The 19,937-nt window shown below is 42.8% G+C and overlaps 1 protein-coding gene across 3 annotated transcripts in view; it reads right to left on the bottom strand.

Annotated features, from left to right (window-relative positions):
- Window positions 1–6,501: 6,501 nt before the first annotated feature.
- LOC138663974 (oocyte zinc finger protein XlCOF22-like) overlaps window positions 6,502–19,937 on the bottom strand; it is a 115,988-nt gene continuing 102,552 nt past the window's right edge. For 2 of the 3 annotated variants that reach the window (XM_069750367.1, XM_069750369.1), the window contains one exon: window positions 6,502–7,995. In XM_069750367.1, the coding sequence (XP_069606468.1) occupies window positions 6,743–7,995 (1,253 nt within the window). In that variant the 3' untranslated portion in view covers window positions 6,502–6,742. The remainder of the gene's footprint in view (window positions 7,996–19,937) is intronic. The other variant, XM_069750370.1, reaches the window with a different exon arrangement.

Below are 19,937 nucleotides of genomic sequence, written 5' to 3'. Positions count from 1 at the left end.
AGATTTAGTTTTTATTGCCGCAGCTGAATGATTTACATCTGTTAGCCAGCATAAGTACATGTGGGGGTTGCCTGGCTGCTAGGGAATCCCCACATGTACTTATGCTGGCTAACAGATGTAAATCATTCACTCATCACTATTGGCAACAAATAGCACTTCTAATTTGGGTCTGCAGTCATCACCCAGGCAGGAGCTGAATGGCTGCACGTCCTCACTCCTCCATAGCCAGGCCACACCCCCGATGGCAGCAGATTTTTATCAAGATTGTCTTGGTACATTTGTCCATTCATCCTTCCTTCTCTTAAGGTACCGTCACACTATAACATTTCGATCGCTACGACGGTACGATTCGTGACGTTCCAGCGATATCGTTACGATATCGCTGTGTCTGACACGCAGCAGCGATCAGGGATCCTGCTGAGAATCGTACGTCGTAGCAGATCGTTTAGAACTTTCTTTCATCGCTGGATCTCCCGCTGTCATCGCTAGATCGGTGTGTGACACCGATCTAGCGATCTAGCGATGCGATCCAGCGATGCGTTCGCTTGTAACCAGGGTAAACATCGGGTAACTAAGCGCGGTCCTGCGCTTAGTTACCCGATGTTTACCCTGGTTACAAGCGTTAAACTAAAAAAAAACAAACAGCACATACTTACATTCTGGTGTCCGTCAGGTCCCTTGCCGTCAGCTTCCCGCACTGTGACTGCCGGCCGTAAAGTGAAAGCAGAGCACAGCGGCTGTGCTTTCACTTTCACTTTACGGCCGGCAGTCACTGAGTGCGGGAAGCAGACTGCAAGGGACCTGACGGACACCAGATGTAAGTATGTGCTGTTTGTTTGTTTTTAGTTTAACGCTTGTAACCAGGGTAAACATCGGGTAACTAAGCGCGGTCCTGCGCTTAGTTACCCGATGTTTACCCTGGTTACCCAGGGACCTTGGCATCGTTGGTCGCTGGAGAGCTGTCTGTGTGACAGCTCCCCAGCGACCACACTACGATTTACCTACGATCACGGCCAGGTCATATCGCTGGTCGTGATCGTAGGTAAATCGTATAGTGTAACGGTACCCTTATATGAAATTTGCCAGTGCCGTATGCTGTTAAACAGTACCACATCATGATGTTCCTACCTCTAAATTTCACAGTGCCTTTTGGTCAGGGTATAATTTCTCCTTGCAGAGAGCATGGAGAAGATGAGGAGATTTTTGCGCAGCAATGCTTCTCTGGGAATTATGCAGACTGTCTCTTCAGAGAGGAATAGGACTAGAACTCTAGTGCCACCTATAGGAAGTAGCAATCCAAGAGGTCAATGTCGACCCTTTAATGAGCCTTGTCACATGTCTTAAGCTCCTTAAAGGGTCGACATTGACTTCTAGGACTGCTGCTTCCTATAGGTGGCACTAGACTTAAAGTCCTTTTGGTCTCCAAACATGGTGCATATTATGGCATCCAAAGGATTCAATTTTGGGCTCCTCTAACAAGACTATATTCTCCCAGTATTTCACATTCTTGTCGACATGTTGTTGAAAAAACTCTAAACACTCTTAAATATGCTTTTTGTTCAGCAAAGGAGTCTTGCATGGTGAGCATGCATACAGGCCATGAAGGTTGAGTGCATTACATTTAGTTTTCTTTGAAATAATTGTACCTGCTGATTCTAGGTCTTTTGGTAGCTCTCATCAGGTAATCCTTGTCTCTGGGACAATTTTTTTGATAATTCTTTTCACTCCTCTGTCTGAAACCTGGTCATGGCCAGATTATGTTGAAATTATGTTCTTTCAACTACTGGATTATTGCCACAACAGTTCTTACTGGAACCTTCAGTAGTTTAGAAATTCTTCTGTAACCAATACCATCAGTATGTTTTGCAACAATAAGGCTGCAAAGGTCTCAAGACCACTCACTGGTTTTACTCATCATGACATGTTTCTTGTATGGCATTCTGGTGAAAATTACCATATATACTCGAGTATAAGCCGACCCGAGTATAAGCCGAGACCCCTAATTTTGCCACAAAAAAAAAACTGGGAAAACTTAATGACTCAAGTATAAGCCTAGGGTGGAAAATGCAGCAGCTACTGTTAAATGTCAAAAATAAAAATAGATACCAATAAAAGTAAAATTAATTGAGACATCAGTAGGTTAAGTGTTTTTCAATATCCATATTGATTCAGGAGCCCCATATAATGCTCCATACAGTTTATGATGGGCCCCATAAGATGCTCCATATTATAATATGCCCCATATAATTCTGCACAAATGTTGATTATGGCCCCATAAGATGCTCCATACAGACATTTGCCCCTTATAATGCTGCACAAATGCTGATTATAGCCCCATAAGATGCTCCATAGACAAATTTGCCCCATATAATGCTGCACAAATGCTGATTATGGCCCCATAAGATGCTCCATACAGACATTTGCCCCATATATTGTTCCATACAGCTCATTATGGCCCCATAAGATGCTCCATACAAACATTTGCCCCATACAATGCTGCACAAATGCTGATTATGGCCCCATAAGATAATAATATAATAATAATCTTTATTTTTATATAGCGCTAACATATTCCGCAGCGCTTTACATTATTGCACACATTATCATCACTGTCCCCGATGGGGCTCACAATCTAAATTCCCTATCAGTATGTCTTTGGAATGTGGGAGGAAACCGGAGTGCCCGGAGGAAACCCACGCAAACACGGAAAGAACATACAAACTCTTTGCAGATGTTGTCCTTGGCGGGGTTTGAACCCAGGACTCCAGCGCTGCAAGGCTACTGTGCTAACCACTGCGCCACCGTGCTGCCCAAGATGCTCCATAGAGACATTTGCCCCATATAATGTTGCACAAATGCTGATTATGGCCCCATAAGATGCTCCATAAAGATATTTGCCCCCATATAATACTGCACAAATGCTGATTATGGCCCCATAAGATGCTCCATAGACACATTTGCCCCATATAATGCTGCACAAATGCTGATTATGGCCCCATAAGGCTGCTTTCACACATCAGGTTTTTGGTTTCAGGCACAATCCGGCAAATTTGTTCAAAAACGGATCCGGTGTAAATAGTGAAAAAACGGATGCAAACTGATGCACCGGATCCGTTTTTTAGCTGGATCCGGCTCTATGTACTGTGCATGGTTTTTGAGGAGAGGAGAGGAGAGAGAGAGAGAGAGAGATTGATTCGGTCGCCGGAAATGTTCTTTGACACATCAGTTCCATGCGTTTATTGCCGGAAACGTCCCTTTCCCGTATCCGGCAAAAAAGCCTGAAGGGACGGATCAGGCACAAAACGGGTGAAACGCATGTCCTTCAGGCACAATCCGGCAGTAATACAACTCTATGGGGAAAAAACGGATCAGGCATCAGAAAAAAACTGATCCAGATTGTGCATGAAACTGCCGGATTGTGCCTGAAACCAAAAACCTGATTGTGTGAAAGCAGCCTAAGATGCTCCATACAGACATTTGCCCCATATAATGCTGCATAAATGCTGATTATGGCCCCAGAAGATGCTCCATAGAGATATTTGCCCCATATAATGCTGCACAAATGCGGATTATGGCCCCATAAGATGCTCCATAGACACATTTGCCCCATATAATGCTGCACAAATGCTGATTATGGCCCCATAAGATGCTCCATACAGACACTTGCCCCATATAGTGCCCCATACAGCTCATTATGGCCCCATAAGATGCTCCATACAGACATTTGCCCTATATAGTGCTCCATACAGCTCATTATGGCCCCATAAGATGCTCCATACAGACATTTGCCCCATACAATGCTGCACAAATGCTGATTATGGCCCCATTAGATGCTCCATAGAGATATTTGCCCCCATATAATGTTGCACAAATGCTGATTATGGCCCCATAAGATGCTCCATAAAGATATTTGCCCCATACAATACTGCACAAATGCTGCACATGGCCCCATAAGATGCTCCATACAGACACTTGCCCCATTTGCTGTTGCTGCGATAAAAAAAAAAATCACATACTCACCTCTCGTCGCTCAGGCCCCCGGCACTTGCTATAGTCACCTATGCCACGTTCCACTGTCGGCGCCGCTGTGTCTTCAGCGTCCTCTCCACTGATTGTTCAGGCAGAGGGCAGTGCGCACACTAATCGCGTCATCACGCCCTCTGACTTGAGCGTCACTGCAGAGGATGCGGAAGATGGAGCGGCGTCGACAGTGGAATGTGGGACAGGTGAATTTGCCCCGTTATACTCACCTGCTCCTGGCACGGTCCCTGGTTCTCCGGGCGCTGACAGCTTCTTCCTGTATTGAGCGGTCACTTGGTACCGCTCATTACAGTAATGAATATGCGGCTCCACCCCTATGGGAGTGGAGTCGGTTCCATATTCATTACTGTAATGGGCGGTACCATGTGCCAGCTCATTACATGAAGAAGCTGTCAACGCCCGGAGAACCAGGGACCTGCAGGGACCATGTCAGGAGCAGGTGAGTATTATTAGACAGCTGCCGCTCCCCTTTCCCTGCCGACCCCTGGGAATTACTCAAGTATAAGCCGAGAGAGGCAATTTCAGCCTAAAAAAATGGGCTGAAATTCTTGGCTTATACTCGAGTATATATGGTACATGTCAATAGCAGGCTTCAGAAATATATTTACTTAGAAAATTGGTGAGGCGCTCAATACTTATTTCACCCGCAGCATAACAATGTGAAATATTGACTACACGTTGCTAATTTGCTTTCTATTACTAGTTGGATTAAAGATATTAGTAACTGTATATATTTTAAATTCTAATATACTGTATTTTTCTGACTAAAACACAACCAACCATAAGATGCATCCAAGGTTTAGACAGCAGAAAATGGTGTAAAGTGGAGGGGAGTGTGACGATTCAGCGTCACAGCAAAATGCGACCACTTGTGCAACTGCACAATGAGGGAACAGCCATGACTATATCCCCCTCAATCATGTGGGACAATGCCCTGAAATGGAAGGTTAGAGTTATAAAAATACACCTTCTTTTGTCACTGGTGTCATTTCACAGGACTTTAGCCAAGGATTCATGGTTTCATCTGGTGGATTACAGAAATGTTCCACTGCCCAACACTGAGCCTATGAATTCATTTGGATAACCCAGGCTGGGACAATTCGTTCACATGACCACATACCTTGCTCTGTGGGTGCCCCAAAAGCAGGGTGTTGCTGGTTGGGGTAGTTGGCTCCGCATGTCCTGCAGTTGCAGAGGTTCTAATACCCAGCCAGCCAGCGGAAGGGTACACTCTGTCACTTGCGCCATCTTCTGTCCTTGCTGGGAATGAAATATACAGCCCTGGCAAAAATTAAGAGACCACTGCAAAATTTTCAGTTTGTCTGATTTTTCTCTTTATAGGTATATCTTTGAGTAAAATGTAAATAGTTCTTTTATTCTATAAACTACTGACATGTCTCCGAAGTTCCAAGCAATACATAACGCTACTACATATGCACATTTGCCTACACATAGACTGTAAATACATTACCCCATTTTGTAGTTCCTTCCAGCTCATGTGATTGATTACATGATCTGAAAGGTCCCTGAGCAAGTTGGGTGGAAGGTCCTTTAGCTGCTTTCTCAAGACATGCAGTCTCTGTGCAGGCCCCAGTACCTTCCTCTCCTGTTCTGCGCCTATCAGTTAGATAAGTGTGAAGATGTTCTCTCAGTGATCAGGAAGGAGACTTTCTTAGCGTTCTCCTCTGTAAAGGAAGCAGCCTCCAGTTTATAAGACACAGGCACTCATTAGCAAGATTTTTTTCTTGCTAAAAGTGTCTAATAGTCCAAGAAATACATTAAGTTATAAAGTAATTTCCCTTAATCATTTAGTTATACGACTGTCTGTTATATGTTTTTGTACAAGTTGTCAATAACATTTAGTTTCTCTCCATCTGAGATATTTTTGATGGTCAACATAATAAGATTTTCCTGTAATTCATTTTTCACACTCTAGGTATGATAATGGCTTCTCCCTGTGTGTTTTTTTTTTATGTTTAAAGGGGTTGCTCGCTACTTGGACAACCCGTTTTCATTCCTCATGTTTGGTACTGTTAAAATTATACAAACCTCCCATCCCGCCGCCGTTAAAGCAGTCTAAAAACTTGCGTTCCCGGAGCTCATGTGAGATTGTTAAGTTATGTGACCCTTGTACTGGCATCACTGTCCCCTGCTTTGGACAAATTGAACAATAAGAGCCACAGCAGCAACCCTGGTTTCTTGTTTATGTTCAATACACCTGAAGGTGGGGACAGTGAAGCTGGTGTTGATTGGGCGCAGGTCTCGTGTGATGTAACAACCTCACGTGAGACCCGGGAACGCGAGTCCCAATACCGCTGAAATGTGGCCGGCGCGGGAGATGAGTATGAGTGTTTTTATTTTAACGATGCCAATCATGAGGTTGTCCTAGTAGTTCACAAACCTTTTAAGAAGATAAAACATTTCCAACATTCGGAATATGAAAAAGGCTTCTCCCCTGTGTGACTTCTCTGATATTTATTAAGAGTTGATTTCCATGGAAAACATTTTACACATTAAGAAGATGAAAAAGGCTTCTCCCCTGTGTGACTGCTCTGGTGACTAAGAAGAGATGATTTCTTCACAAAACATTTTTCACATTCTGAACAGGAAAAAAACCTTCTCCACTGTGTGGGCTCTGGTGCCTATCAAGATGTGATTTCTGGTTAAAACATTTACTACATTATGAATATGAAAAAGGATTCTACCCTGTATGAGTTCTTTGGTGACTAAGAAGAGATGATTTATTCATAAAACATTTCTCACATTCTGAGCATGAAAAAGGCTTTTCCCCTGTATGGATTCTCTGGTGGCTAACAAGATGTGCTTTCCGCTTAAAACATTTCCCACATTCTGAACATGAAAAAGGCTTCTCTCCTGTGTGGGTTCTCTGGTGGCTATCAAGATGCGTTTTCTGGTTAAAACATTGCCCACATGTTGAACATGAAAAAGGCTTCTCCCCTGTGTGAATTCGTTGGTGCTTTACAAGAGCCGATTCATGGCTAAAGCGTTTCCCACATTCTAAACATGAAAAAGGCTTCTCCCCTGTGTGAATTCTTTGATGTGTAAAAAGAGTTGATTTATCTCGAAAACATTTCCCACATTCTGAACATGAAAAAGGCTTCTCCCCTGTGTGAGTTTTCTGATGTCTGATAAACATTGATTTCTCTGTAAAACATTTTCCACATTCTGAACAGGAAAAGGGCTTCTCCCCTGTGTGGTTTTTCTGGTGGCTATTAAAAAGCGATTTCCAGTTAAAACATTTTCCACATTCTGAACAAGAAAAAGGCTTCTCTCCTGTGTGAATTCTCTGGTGCTTAACCAAATCTGATTTCTCGCTAAAACATTTTCCACATTCTGAACAAGAAAAAGGCTTCTCCCCTGTATGAATTCTCTGGTGCTTAACAAAATTTGATTTCTGTGTAAAATATTTCCCACATTCTGAACAGGAAAAAGGCTTCTCCCCTGTGTGGATTCTCTGATGCCGAACAAAATTTGATTTCCTTGTAAAATATTTTCCACATTCTGAACAACAAAAAGGCTTCTCTCTTGTGTGAATTCTCTGGTGCTTAACCAAATCTGATTTCTCACTAAAACATTTTCCACATTCTAAACATGAAAAAGACTTTTCCCCTGTGTGGGATCTCTGGTGCTTAACAAAATCTGATTTTTGGTTAAACCATTTCCCATATTCTGAACGTGAAAAGGACTTCTTTGCTTTAGGAGCAATTTGCTTTTTAATGCTTATTTTGGGACTTTGATTTTCCTTAGTAGTCGATAATGACTCAGAAGAGAGGACCTGTTTCAAGGGAGCAGATGACAAATCTTTGCTGTGAAGGAATGATGGTATATCTGGAGTAATGGCATTCACTTCAATTGTATCCTGTGTGATCTCAAGTTCATCTGATTTAAAAATTGAAGATGTCAGCTGTCCCTCTGATCTTCTGGTACAGTCATCTGTCAAAAAGAAAATCAATTATTATTTTTTTAAGAAAAAATCCTTGCTTCTTATATTTTTTTAATTTGTACTTAAACTGTCAAAAATAAAAGTTATGTCAAAATATGTATTTATTCACCAAGACAATGACAATTCACAGTCTAATAGAAAACCTCATAGCATAAATCAGTAGAGCATGGTGTTCAACTGTTTGTTCATTCTGCCTCCCAAATATGGAAAGCCATCAAACAATGTTATGTAGGAGAAAATAATACCAATAAAAACTTGTGCTCATCCCGCAAAAAAAACAAGTCCCTACTTAGTTCCATCATAAGTCAATGGAGAAACAGAGGTTTCCACACTATTAGTGGCTCAAAGGCTCTTGGAAAGCAACAAAGCTTCAATGAACCAATCCAGCAATATCCACTCTCTCAAAGTCAAATCTCACCCCCATTTCTGAACCTAACTGTGTGCCTAAACCATACTTAGTGAGAAGAACCCACTTAATTTACGGTGTGTGTGTCTACTGTAGTATAATCTGGGCACTATGTTGTGAGTAATAAAATGGCAAATGAGCAATTTTCACTCTCCAACATCCACAGTGTGCTAATTTCTGGAAAATGCCTGTGGAGTCAAACAGGCATTATTCTCACAGATTAATTCATTGAAAGTTATAATTTCCAAAATCAAGTTACTTTATAGGGATTTCTACTACTCTGGTTTTATGCCATTTTGTCACATTACGGCTTCTGCAAATGGTGTGTCCCATCTCCTCTGAGATCTGCTTCTGCGATGTCTGCTGTGTCACAAGGTTTCGCCTTATTCATTCTGCAGGTGGCGTTAGTAATGAAGGAGATGTCGGAGCCAGAAGGTCTGGGCAGCACAGGCTCTGTACAGCCACTAGAATTAGGGTGCCTGGGAACTGTAGTGCCATCCAGTCCGTCAGTATGGGTCTGTGTGCTCCCTGCTTCAGCCAACTGGAAAGCACCACACCCCACTAAAGCTTGAAGAATATAAGAAGCTGCCACATACAGCATTGTTCTCCTCTGGTTCAGTCATCTGTGCTCACCTTCCGGCTTGTCTAGTTGTTTCCTGTTGTTTCCAGTATCCTGACTATTCTTGCCTGTTTTGAGCTGCTAGGTGACCATGAACAGTTCTCCCATAATCCTGTAGAATGTAAGCCCGCAAGGGCAGGGTCCTCTTCCCTCTGTACCAGTCTGTCATTGTTAGTTTATTTACTGTAAGTGATATTTGTATTTTGATGTAACCCCGTCTCATGTACAGCACCATGGAATTAATGGTGCTATATAAATAAATAATAATATTAACAATAATAATAATTTGCAAACTATTCCAGCAAGATCTGCATTAAAATAGCTAAATTGCGCTCCTTCCCATCTTAACCCTGCCAGACAGAAGTGTACAACCGTATATGGGGTATTCACTGATTCAAGAGTTCGAAAATAATTTGTAAGGTCCATTTGTTTACTATTATCCTTTCTGAAGCATTCCAAAAGTTATCACCAAAAAAGGTGGTACACGTCATATTTGAAAAATGGAGCTTGATTAGGAACACAAAACTGGCTGTGGGTAGTGGTGTAAATCAAGAGTATTTTGAACACTTTTTACTGTAGTCAAAACTGTGACTATAAACAACAATACATCCAAGGGCTGGGTGGCAGGGAGGCAAATGCCCCACGGGCCGCTACCCCAGCAGCTGTGCAGGGCCGGCCACCTGATGGCCATTCACAGCAAACTGCGAGCGACCTGCTGTGCTGTGATGCAGCCGGCAGCAGACATGGCCACGCGCATCAGTCTGTCTCATAAGCTGCCGAACCGCGGCTTGTGAGACCTCAGCATGCTCATTCAGGGGGTGCGATGACGTCATTGTCTTGCACCGCTCTACAGGCCAGAAGAGAAGACGGAGGCTGCAGTGTCAGGAATCAGGATGAGGTGAGTATAAACTTCATTATTTCTTATACGAATGGGCTGTGGTTGCCATCCTACTATATATATGGGGGGCTGGGGCCATCATACTGTATATATGGAGGAACTGGGGCCATCATACTTTATATATGGAGGAACTGAGGCCACCATACTGTATATATGGGGGCTGGGGCGATCATACTGTATATATGGGGGCTGAGGCAGTCATACTGTAATACTGTATATATGGGGCTGGGACCATCATACTGTGTATATGGAGGAACTGGGGCCATCATACTATATATTTGGAGGAACTGGGGCCATCATACTGTATATACGGGGGCTGGGGCCATCATACTTTATATATTGGGGAAACTGGGGCCATCATACTGTATATATGGGAGCTGGGGCCATCATACTGTATATATGGAGGAACTGGAGCCATCATACTTTATATATGGAGGAACTGGGGCCATCATACTATACATTTGGAGGAACTGGGGCCATCATACTGTATATACGGGGGCTGGGGCCATCATACTTTATATATTGGGGAAACTGGGGCCATCATACTGTATATATGGGAGCTGGGGCCATCATACTTTATATATGGAGGAACTGGAGCCATCATACTTTGTATATGGAGAAACTGGGGCCATCATACTATATATTTGGAGGAACTGGGGCCATCATACTGTATATACGGGAGCTGGGGCCATCATACTTTATATATGGGGAAACTGGGGCCATCATACTCTATATATGGGGGTAACTGGGGCCATCATACTTTATATATGGAGGAACTGGAGCCATCATACTTTATATATGGAGGAACTGGGGCCATACTACTGTATATATAAGGGCTGGGGCCATCATACTGTATATATGGAGGAACTGGGGCCATCGTACTGTACATATGGAGGAACTGGGGCTATCATACTGTATATATGGGGGCTGAGGCCGTCATACTGTATATATGAGGGCTGGGGTCATTATACTTTACTAGATTGTGGCCCGATTCTAACGCATTGGGTATTCTAGAATATGCATGTCCCCGTAGTATATGGACAATGATGATTCCAGAATTCGCGGCAGACTGTGCCAGTCGCTGATTGGTCGAGGCAACCTTTATGACATCATCGTCGCCATGGCAACCATTATGACATCTACGTCGATACTGTGCCCGTTGCTGATTGGTCGAGGCCAGGCGGCCTCGACCAATCAGACGCTGGATGTCTACGTCTTTTATGACATCATCGTCGCTGTGCCCGTCGCTGATGACGTGGGATTTGTACGTCGATACTGTGCCCGTCGCTGATTGGTCGAGGCCGGGCGGCCTCGACCAATCAGAGACGTGGGATTTCCAGGACAGACAGACAGACAGACGGAAAAACCATTATATAATTATATATATAGATATATAGAGGAACTGGGGCCATCATACTATATATATGGGGGCTGGGGCCATCATACTTTATATTTAGAGGAATTGGGGCCATCATACTATATAGTTGGAGGAACTGGGGCCATCATACTATATATATGGGGGAACTGGGGAGATCATACAATATATATGGGGAGAACTAGGGCTATCATATTATATGTATGGGGAGAACTGGGGCCATTATACTATATATATGGGGAGAACTGGGGCCATTATACTATATATATGGGGGAACTGGGGCCATCATACTATATATATGGGGGAACTGGGGCCATCATACTATATATATATATATATATATGGGAGCTGGGGCCATCATACTGTATATATGGGGGCTGGGGCCATCATACTTTATATATGGGGGGAACTGGGGCCATCATACTGTATATATGGGGTCTGGGGCCATCATACTATATAGTTGGAGGAATTGGGGCCATCTTACTATATATATGGGGGAACTGGGGCCATCATACTATATATATGGAGGAACTGGGGCCATCATACTGTATATATGGGGCCATCATACTATATAGTTGGAGGAACTGGGGCCATCATACTATATATATGGGGGGAACTGGGGCCATCATACTATATATATAGAGGAACTGGGGCCATCATACTGTATATATGGGGCCTGGGGCCATCATACTTTATATATGGAGGAACTGGGGCCATCATACTTTATATACGTAGGAGCTGGGGCTATCATACTATATATATATATCTATATATATATAGTATATATAGTATAGTATATATAGATCTATAGCTGGGGCCATCATACTATACCTGGGTGAACTGGAGCCATCATATTATATATATTATATATATATATATATATATATATATATATATATATATATATATATATATATATATATTTATATATACTAGATGGTGGCCCGATTCTAACGTATCGGATATTATAGAATATGTAGGTAGTATACAGCACAGGCTACGTACTATATTGCACAGTGACGTAGTATATAACACAACCGACGTAATATATAACATAGCTACGTATTATATAACAGAGCTACGTAGTATGTAACACAGCGTATGTAGTATATAGCAGAGCTACGTAGTATATAACACAACCACGTAGTATAGAACATAGCCACGTAGTGTATTGCACAGCTATGTAGTATATTGGTCAGCCACATAGTATATAACATAGCCACGTAGTATATTGTAGAGCCACGTAGTATATTGCACAGGCACGTAGTATATTGCACAGCCACGTAGTATATAACACAGTCACATAGTGTATTGCACAGCTACGTACTGTAGTGTATTGCACAGCTATGTAGTATATTGGTCAGCGACGTAGTATATAGCAGAGCCACTAAGTATATAACATAACCACGTAGTATATTGTAGAGGCACGTAGTATATTGCACAGCCACGTAGTATATTGCATAGCTACGTAGTATATTGCACAGCCACGTAGTATATAAGAGAGCCACCTAGTGTATTGCAGTCAACGTAGTATATAATAGAACCGACACAGCTACATAGTATATTGCACAGCTACGTAGTATATAACACAGCGCACGTAGTATATTGCACAGCCACATTGTATATTGAACAGTCACGTTGTAATTGCCCAGCTACATAGTATATAGCAGAGATGTAGTATATAACAGAGCCCACGCAGTATGTAACACAGCCCACGTAGTATATAGCAATGTGGGCACTATATGCGTGGTTAAAAGACTTAAAATAAAAAATAAACATATACTCACCCTCCGAAGGCCCCTTGAAGTCCTTGCGCCTGTGTGCGGTGCACGCGGCAGCTTCCGGTCCCAGGGTTGGTATGAGCGCAGAACCTGTGATGACATTGCGGTCACATGACCGTGACATCACGGCAGGTCCTTCTCGCATAGCATCCTTGGCACCGGAACCTGCCGCTTGCACTGCCGAGGACAGCGCAACATGTCGGAGGGTGAAAATAACCTTTTTTTTATTATTATTATTATTATTTGTAACTTTAGATCGTTACGCAGCAAACGCAGCATCAATAGTAAAAAGTTGGTTACACAGGGTTAATAGATGCGTTAACGGAGTGCATTACACCGCGGTCCGTTAACACTGGCATTAACCCTGTGGCCGTCGCTGATTGGTCATGGCAATGGTCGTGGGCGTTTTGCCACGACCAATCAGCGACTTGGATTTCCATGACAGACAGAGGCTGCGACCAATGAATATCCGTGACAGACAGACAGACGGAAGTGACCCTTAGACAATTATATATATTGTTATTATTATCTTCATTTAATTTGTCTTAAATGAAAAAACACAAAAAGAATTGTCCTAAAGCCAAATTGGATATAATTCCACACCAAACATAAAAAAGGGGGTGGATAAAAGTATTGGCACTGTTCGAAAAATCATGTGATGCTTCTCTAATTTGTGTAATTAACAGCACCTGTAACTTACCTGTGGCACCTAACAGGTGTGGGCAATAACTAAATCACACTTGCAGCCAGTTGACATGGATTAAAGTTGACTCAACCTCTGTCCTGTGTCCTTGTGTGTACCACATTGAGCATGGAGAAAAGAAAGAAGACCAAAGAACTGTCTGAGGACTTGAGAAACCAAATTGTGAGGAAGCATGAGCAATCTCAAGGCTACAAGTCCATCTCCAAAGACCTGAAAGTTCCTGTGTCTACCGTGCGCAGTGTCATCAAGAAGTTTAAAGCTCCTGGCACTGTGGCTAACCTCCCTAGATGTGGACGGAAAAGAAAAATTGACAAGAGATTTCAACGCAAGATTGTGCGGATGTTGGATAAAGAACCTCGACTAACATCCAAACAAGTTCAAGCTGCCCTGCAGTCCGAGGGTACAACAGTGTCAACCCGTACTATCCGTCGGCGTCTGAATGAAAAGGGACTGTATGGTAGGAGACCCAGGAAGACCCCACTTCTTACCCCGAGACATAAAAAAGCCAGGCTGGAGTTGCCAAAACTTACCTGAAAAAGCCTAAAACGTTTTGGAAGAATGTTCTCTGGTCAGATGAGACAAAAGTAGAGCTTTTTGGGCAAAGGCATCAACATAGAGTTTACAGGAGAAAAAAAAAGAGGCATTCAAAGAAAAGAACACGGTCTCTACAGTCAAACATGGCGGAGGTTCCCTGATGTTTTGGGGTTGCTTTGCTGCCTCCGGCACTGGACTGCTTGACCGTGTGCATGGCATTATGAAGTCTGAAGACTACCAACAAATTTTGCAGCATAATGTAGGGCCCAGTGTGAGAAAGCTGGGTCTGCCTCAGAGGTCATGGGTCTTCCAGCAGGACAATGACCCAAAACACACTTCAAAAAGCACTAGAAAATGGTTTGAGAGAAAGCACTGGAGACTTCTAAGGTGGCCAGCAATGAGTCCAGACCTGAATCCCATAGAACACCTGTGGAGAGATCTATAAATGGCAGTTTGGAGAAGGCACCCTTTAAATATCAGGGACCTGGAGCAGTTTGCCAAAGAAGAAAGGTCTAAAATTCCAGCAGAGCATTGTAAGAAACTCATTGATGGTTACCGGAAGCGGTTGGTCGCAGTTATTTTGGCTGAAGGTTGTGCAACCAAGTATTAGGCTGAGGGTGCCAATACTTTTGTCTGACCCATTTTTGGAGTTTTGTGTGAAATGATCAATGTTTTGCTTTTTACTTCATTCTCTTTTGTGTTTTTTCCATTTACGACAAATTAAATGAAGATAATAATACTAAAGAATTTGTGATTGCAATCACTTTCAGGAAGAAACTGAGTATTACCTGACAGAATTGCAGGGGTGTCAATACTTTTGGCCACAACCATACTATACATATGGGGAACTGGGGCCATCATACTATATACAAGGGGGAAACTGGGGCCATCATACTATATACATGGGGGGAACTGGGGCTATCCTACTATATACATGGTGGGAACTGGAGCCATCCTACTATATACATGAGGGGAACTTGGGGCATCATACTTTATATATGGGACAACTAGGGCTGGAGATCTATATTTCTATGTAGCCGCACACTCCGGTCCGAGTGCCGGCGGCAGTGCCGGGTATTAATGCGAGAAACTCACCCATACATTCAGAGATTAGCCATAGGTAAGTGTTCACACTAGGCAGTTAGGTCGGGGACCCATCCGATTCATGAGATTACCATGACGATGGTGGATGGGCTCACATTATTTGGCCAAATTTTGTGCTCAACGTCTCATGTGTACTTTTCTTAAATTTCAAAAGCCATTTTGCCATTCATACTTCATGTATTTCACATTGACATGCTTTAATGCTATTGAGTGCAACCATTTTTCGTATTTTGATATACAAGTCGTTTTTTGGTATGCACCTATTCAGACTAGTTCTGGTTGTTTCAGTCAGTTTTTCTGTTGATTACATGGGCAGAACTGGGACCATCCTACTATATATATGGGGAGAACTGGGACCATCATACTATATATATGGGGGAACTGGGACCATCCTACTATATATATGGGGAGAACTGGGACCATCATACTATATATATGGGGGAACTGGGGCCATCCTACTATATATATGGGAGAACTAGTGCCATCCTACTATATATGTGGTGAAAACTGGAGCCATATATAGGGGCAGTTGGGACAATGATACTATGTATAGGGGGCAGTCGGGCCCATCACACTACATATACGGGGTAGTGGGGACATCACATTGTATATAGGGGCTATGTAGCCATTTTACTATATGGGGAGCTATGAGGTCCTCAATGTATAATAAAGGGCTTTGGAGACCACCATATTGTGTACCGGGGGCTGTAAGACCATCATTCTGTATAGGCAGAGCTGTGTGGCCACTCAGGACATTATTTGTTATAAATGGAGACATTTATAGTTTTGATAGGGGCACTTAGGTTCCAGTATTTTTTTTTGGGTGGGGACATTGTTAACTTAAAATGGACACTCAAGGGTGTTTGTTGCTGGAAGGGGGCACATGGGATATTATATCCTTCAAAGGAGCATACAGGCCATTGCACAGTGGGGGGGTATTAATACTTTCTATGGGACACTTTAATTTTTTGGGGCGAGCGTAATCATAGTAATGACACAGTTTTTTTAAACATTGGGGTCAGTATTCTATGCCTCAGGTGCACGCAGAGTGGGGAGTTTTTGTAGGTTGGGAATAGATGGAGACATCACTAGAAATGTGAGAAGTCAATGTGTCTTTGTTGTAATCTGTGCAGATGAGTTGTGGCTGGAGAAGTGGTAATGGAGGTCTGGGCGAGATGGAAAAGATGGGAAAAGTGAGCGACCCAAACCAGAAAGATCGCCAGCTGTAAGTCACTATATATAACTGTACTGTACTCGCATGTATGTTCTGCGGGACTGGTATCTACCAATATACGGTTACAGTAAGGTGGTAATATTGCTCTTGTTAGTAGTCTTTTTTTTATTTAGTAACAGCTAAATTTGTTTCAGTCATTATGTAGTAGAAGGTGTAGGGTGGTGTCATTGGTCTCTGTATAGTGTTTTGTTATGTAAAGGTAATGGCCATATTATATTATATCAGCTGTGTAGTGGTGATGGTGGTGGACATCGAGTAGTTTTATTGTTTTGGTCTGTTATAGTAGTAATTTTGATAATACTGGTCTTTGCATTGTATGTTTTTGGTCAGTGGTATACTGTAATTATATACAGTGGGGCAAAAAAGTATTTAGTCAGTCAGCAATAGTGCAAGTTCCACCACTTAAAAAGATGAGAGGCGTCTGTAATTTACATCATAGGTAGACCTCAACTATGGGAGACAAACTGAGAAAAAAAAATCCAGAAAATCACATTGTCTGTTTTTTTATCATTTTTTTTGCATATTATGGTGGAAAATAAGTATTTGGTCAGAAACAAACAATCAAGATTTCTGGCTCTCACAGACCTGTAACTTCTTCTTTAAGAGTCTCCTCTTTCCTCCACTCATTACCTGTAGTAATGGCACCTGTTTAAACTTGTTATCAGTATAAAAAGACACCTGTGCACACCCTCAAAGAGTCTGACTCCAAACTCCACTATGGTGAAGACCAAAGAGCTGTCAAAGGACACCAGAAACAAAATTGTAGCCCTGCACCAGGCTGGGAAGACTGAATCTGCAATAGCCAACCAGCTTGGAGTGAAGAAATCAACAGTGGGAGCAATAATTAGAAAATGGAAGACATACAAGACCACTGATAATCTCCCTCGATCTGGGGCTCCACGCAAAATCCCACCCCGTGGGGTCAGAATGATCACAAGAACGGTGAGCAAAAATCCAAGAACCACGCGGGGGGACCTAGTGAATGAACTGCAGAGAGCTGGGACCAATGTAACAAGGCCTACCATAAGTAACACACTACGCTCAGATCCTGCAGTGCCAGACGTGTCCCACTGCTTAAGCCAGTACATGTCCGGGCCCGTCTGAAGTTTGCTAGAGAGCATTTGGATGATCCAGAGGAGTTTTGGGAGAATGTCCTATGGTCTGATGAAACCAAACTCGAACTATTTGGTAGAAACACAACTTGTTGTGTTTGGAAGAAAAAGAATACTGAGTTGCATCCATCAAACACCATACCTACTGTAAAGCATGGTGGTGGAAACATCATGCTTTGGGGCTGTTTCTCTGCAAAGGGGCCAGGACAACTGATCCGGGTACATGAAAGAATGAATGGGGCCATGTATCGTGAGATTTTGAGTGCAAACCTCCTTCCATCAGCAAGGGCATTGAAGATGAAACGTGGCTGGGTCTTTCAACATGACAATGATCCAAAGCACACCGCCAGGGCAATGAAGGAGTGGCTTCGTAAGAAGCATTTCAAGGTCCTGGAGTGGCCTAGCCAGTCTCCAGATCTCAACCCTATAGAAAACCTTTGGAGGGAGTTGAAAGTCCGTGTTGCCAAGCGAAAAGCCAAAAACATCACTGCTCTAGAGGAGATCTGCATGGAGGAATGGGCCAACATACCAACAACAGTGTGTGGCAACCTTGTGAAGACTTACAGAAAACGTTTGACCTCTGTCATTGCCAACAAAGGATATATTACAAAGTATTGAGGTGAAATTTTGTTTCTGACCAAATACTTATTTTCCACCATAATATGCAAATAAAATGTTAAAAAAACAGACAATGTGATTTTCTGGATTTTTTTTTCTCAGTTTGTCTCCCATAGTTGAGGTCTACCTATGATGTAAATTACAGACGCCTCTCATCTTTTTAAGTGGTGGAACTTGCACTATTGCTGACTGACTAAATACTTTTTTGCCCCACTGTATGTATAGATGCTCTTTTAATTGGCTATAGGGGGTTAGATGGGAAGACATGCACTTTGGGAGTTGGACATTTGATCTTTTAGAACCTTAGTAATGTCCCTGTCATACTGTGTGTTTACTTGTCAGTGTTTCTAGAGATATATGTATGTTTGTAGGTAAGCTCAGTTATGGTACCATATCTAAGCAGTAAGCTTGGTTCTGGTACTGTATCGATGTAGTAATCTAGATTCTGGTACCATATGCATGCCGTAAGCTTGGTTCTACTCCCATATCTCTGTAGTAAACAGGGCCGGACTGGGACTAAAATTCAGCCCTGGCATTTGAAGTCACACAGGCCCACTTGTCATATGGTGACTGTATAATATCTTTGTACACTTGTAGGTTACACGAAGTGAGGGGAGTGTAACACGACTATATAACATATAATTACAGCTGTATCCAGCATTACAGCTCAGTCCCCATAGAATGTAATGCAGCCAGTCACCATAGAATGTAATGCAGCACAGCCCCCATAGAATGTAATGCAGCACAGACCCCATAGAATGTAATACAGCACAGTCACCATAGAATGTAATACAGCACAGTCACCATAGAATGTAATACAGCACAGCCCCCATAGAATGTAATGCAGCACAGACCCCATAGAATGTAATACAGCACAGTCACCATAGAATGTAATGCAGCACAGCCCCCATAGAATGTAATACAGCACAGCCCCATAGAATGTAATGCAGCACAGGCCCCATAGAATGTAATGCAGCACAGCCCCCATAGAATGTAATGCAGCACAGCCCCCATAGAATGTAATGCAGCACAGGCCCCATAGAATGTAATGCAGCACAGCCCCATAGAATGTAATGCAGCACAGCCCCCATAGAATGTAATGCAGCACAGCTCCCATAGAATGTAATACAGCACAGCCCCCATAGAATGTAATACAGCACAGCCCCCATAGAATGTAATACAGCACAGCCCCATAGAATGTAATACAGCACAGCCCCCATAGAATGTAATGCAGCACAGCCCCATAGAATGTAATACAGCACAGCCCCATAGAATGTAATACAGCACAGCCCCCATAGAATGTAATACAGCACAGCCCCATAGAATGTAATACAGCACAGGCCCCATAGAATGTAATGCAGCACAGCCCCATAGAATGTAATACAGCACAGCCCCCATATAATGTAATACAGCACAGCCCCATAGAATGTAATACAGCACAGCCCCCATAGAATGTAATGCAGCACAGTCCCCATAGAATGTAATGCAGCACAGCCCCATAGAATGTAATGCAGCACAGCCCCCATAGAATGTAATGCAGCACAGACC

The sequence above is a fragment of the Ranitomeya imitator genome, chromosome 2, assembly GCF_032444005.1.
Source record: "Ranitomeya imitator isolate aRanImi1 chromosome 2, aRanImi1.pri, whole genome shotgun sequence".
Taxonomy (NCBI): domain Eukaryota; kingdom Metazoa; phylum Chordata; class Amphibia; order Anura; family Dendrobatidae; genus Ranitomeya; species Ranitomeya imitator.
The sequence above is the reverse complement of the archived record's forward strand: the minus strand, read 5'-3'. Positions and strand labels throughout refer to the sequence as shown.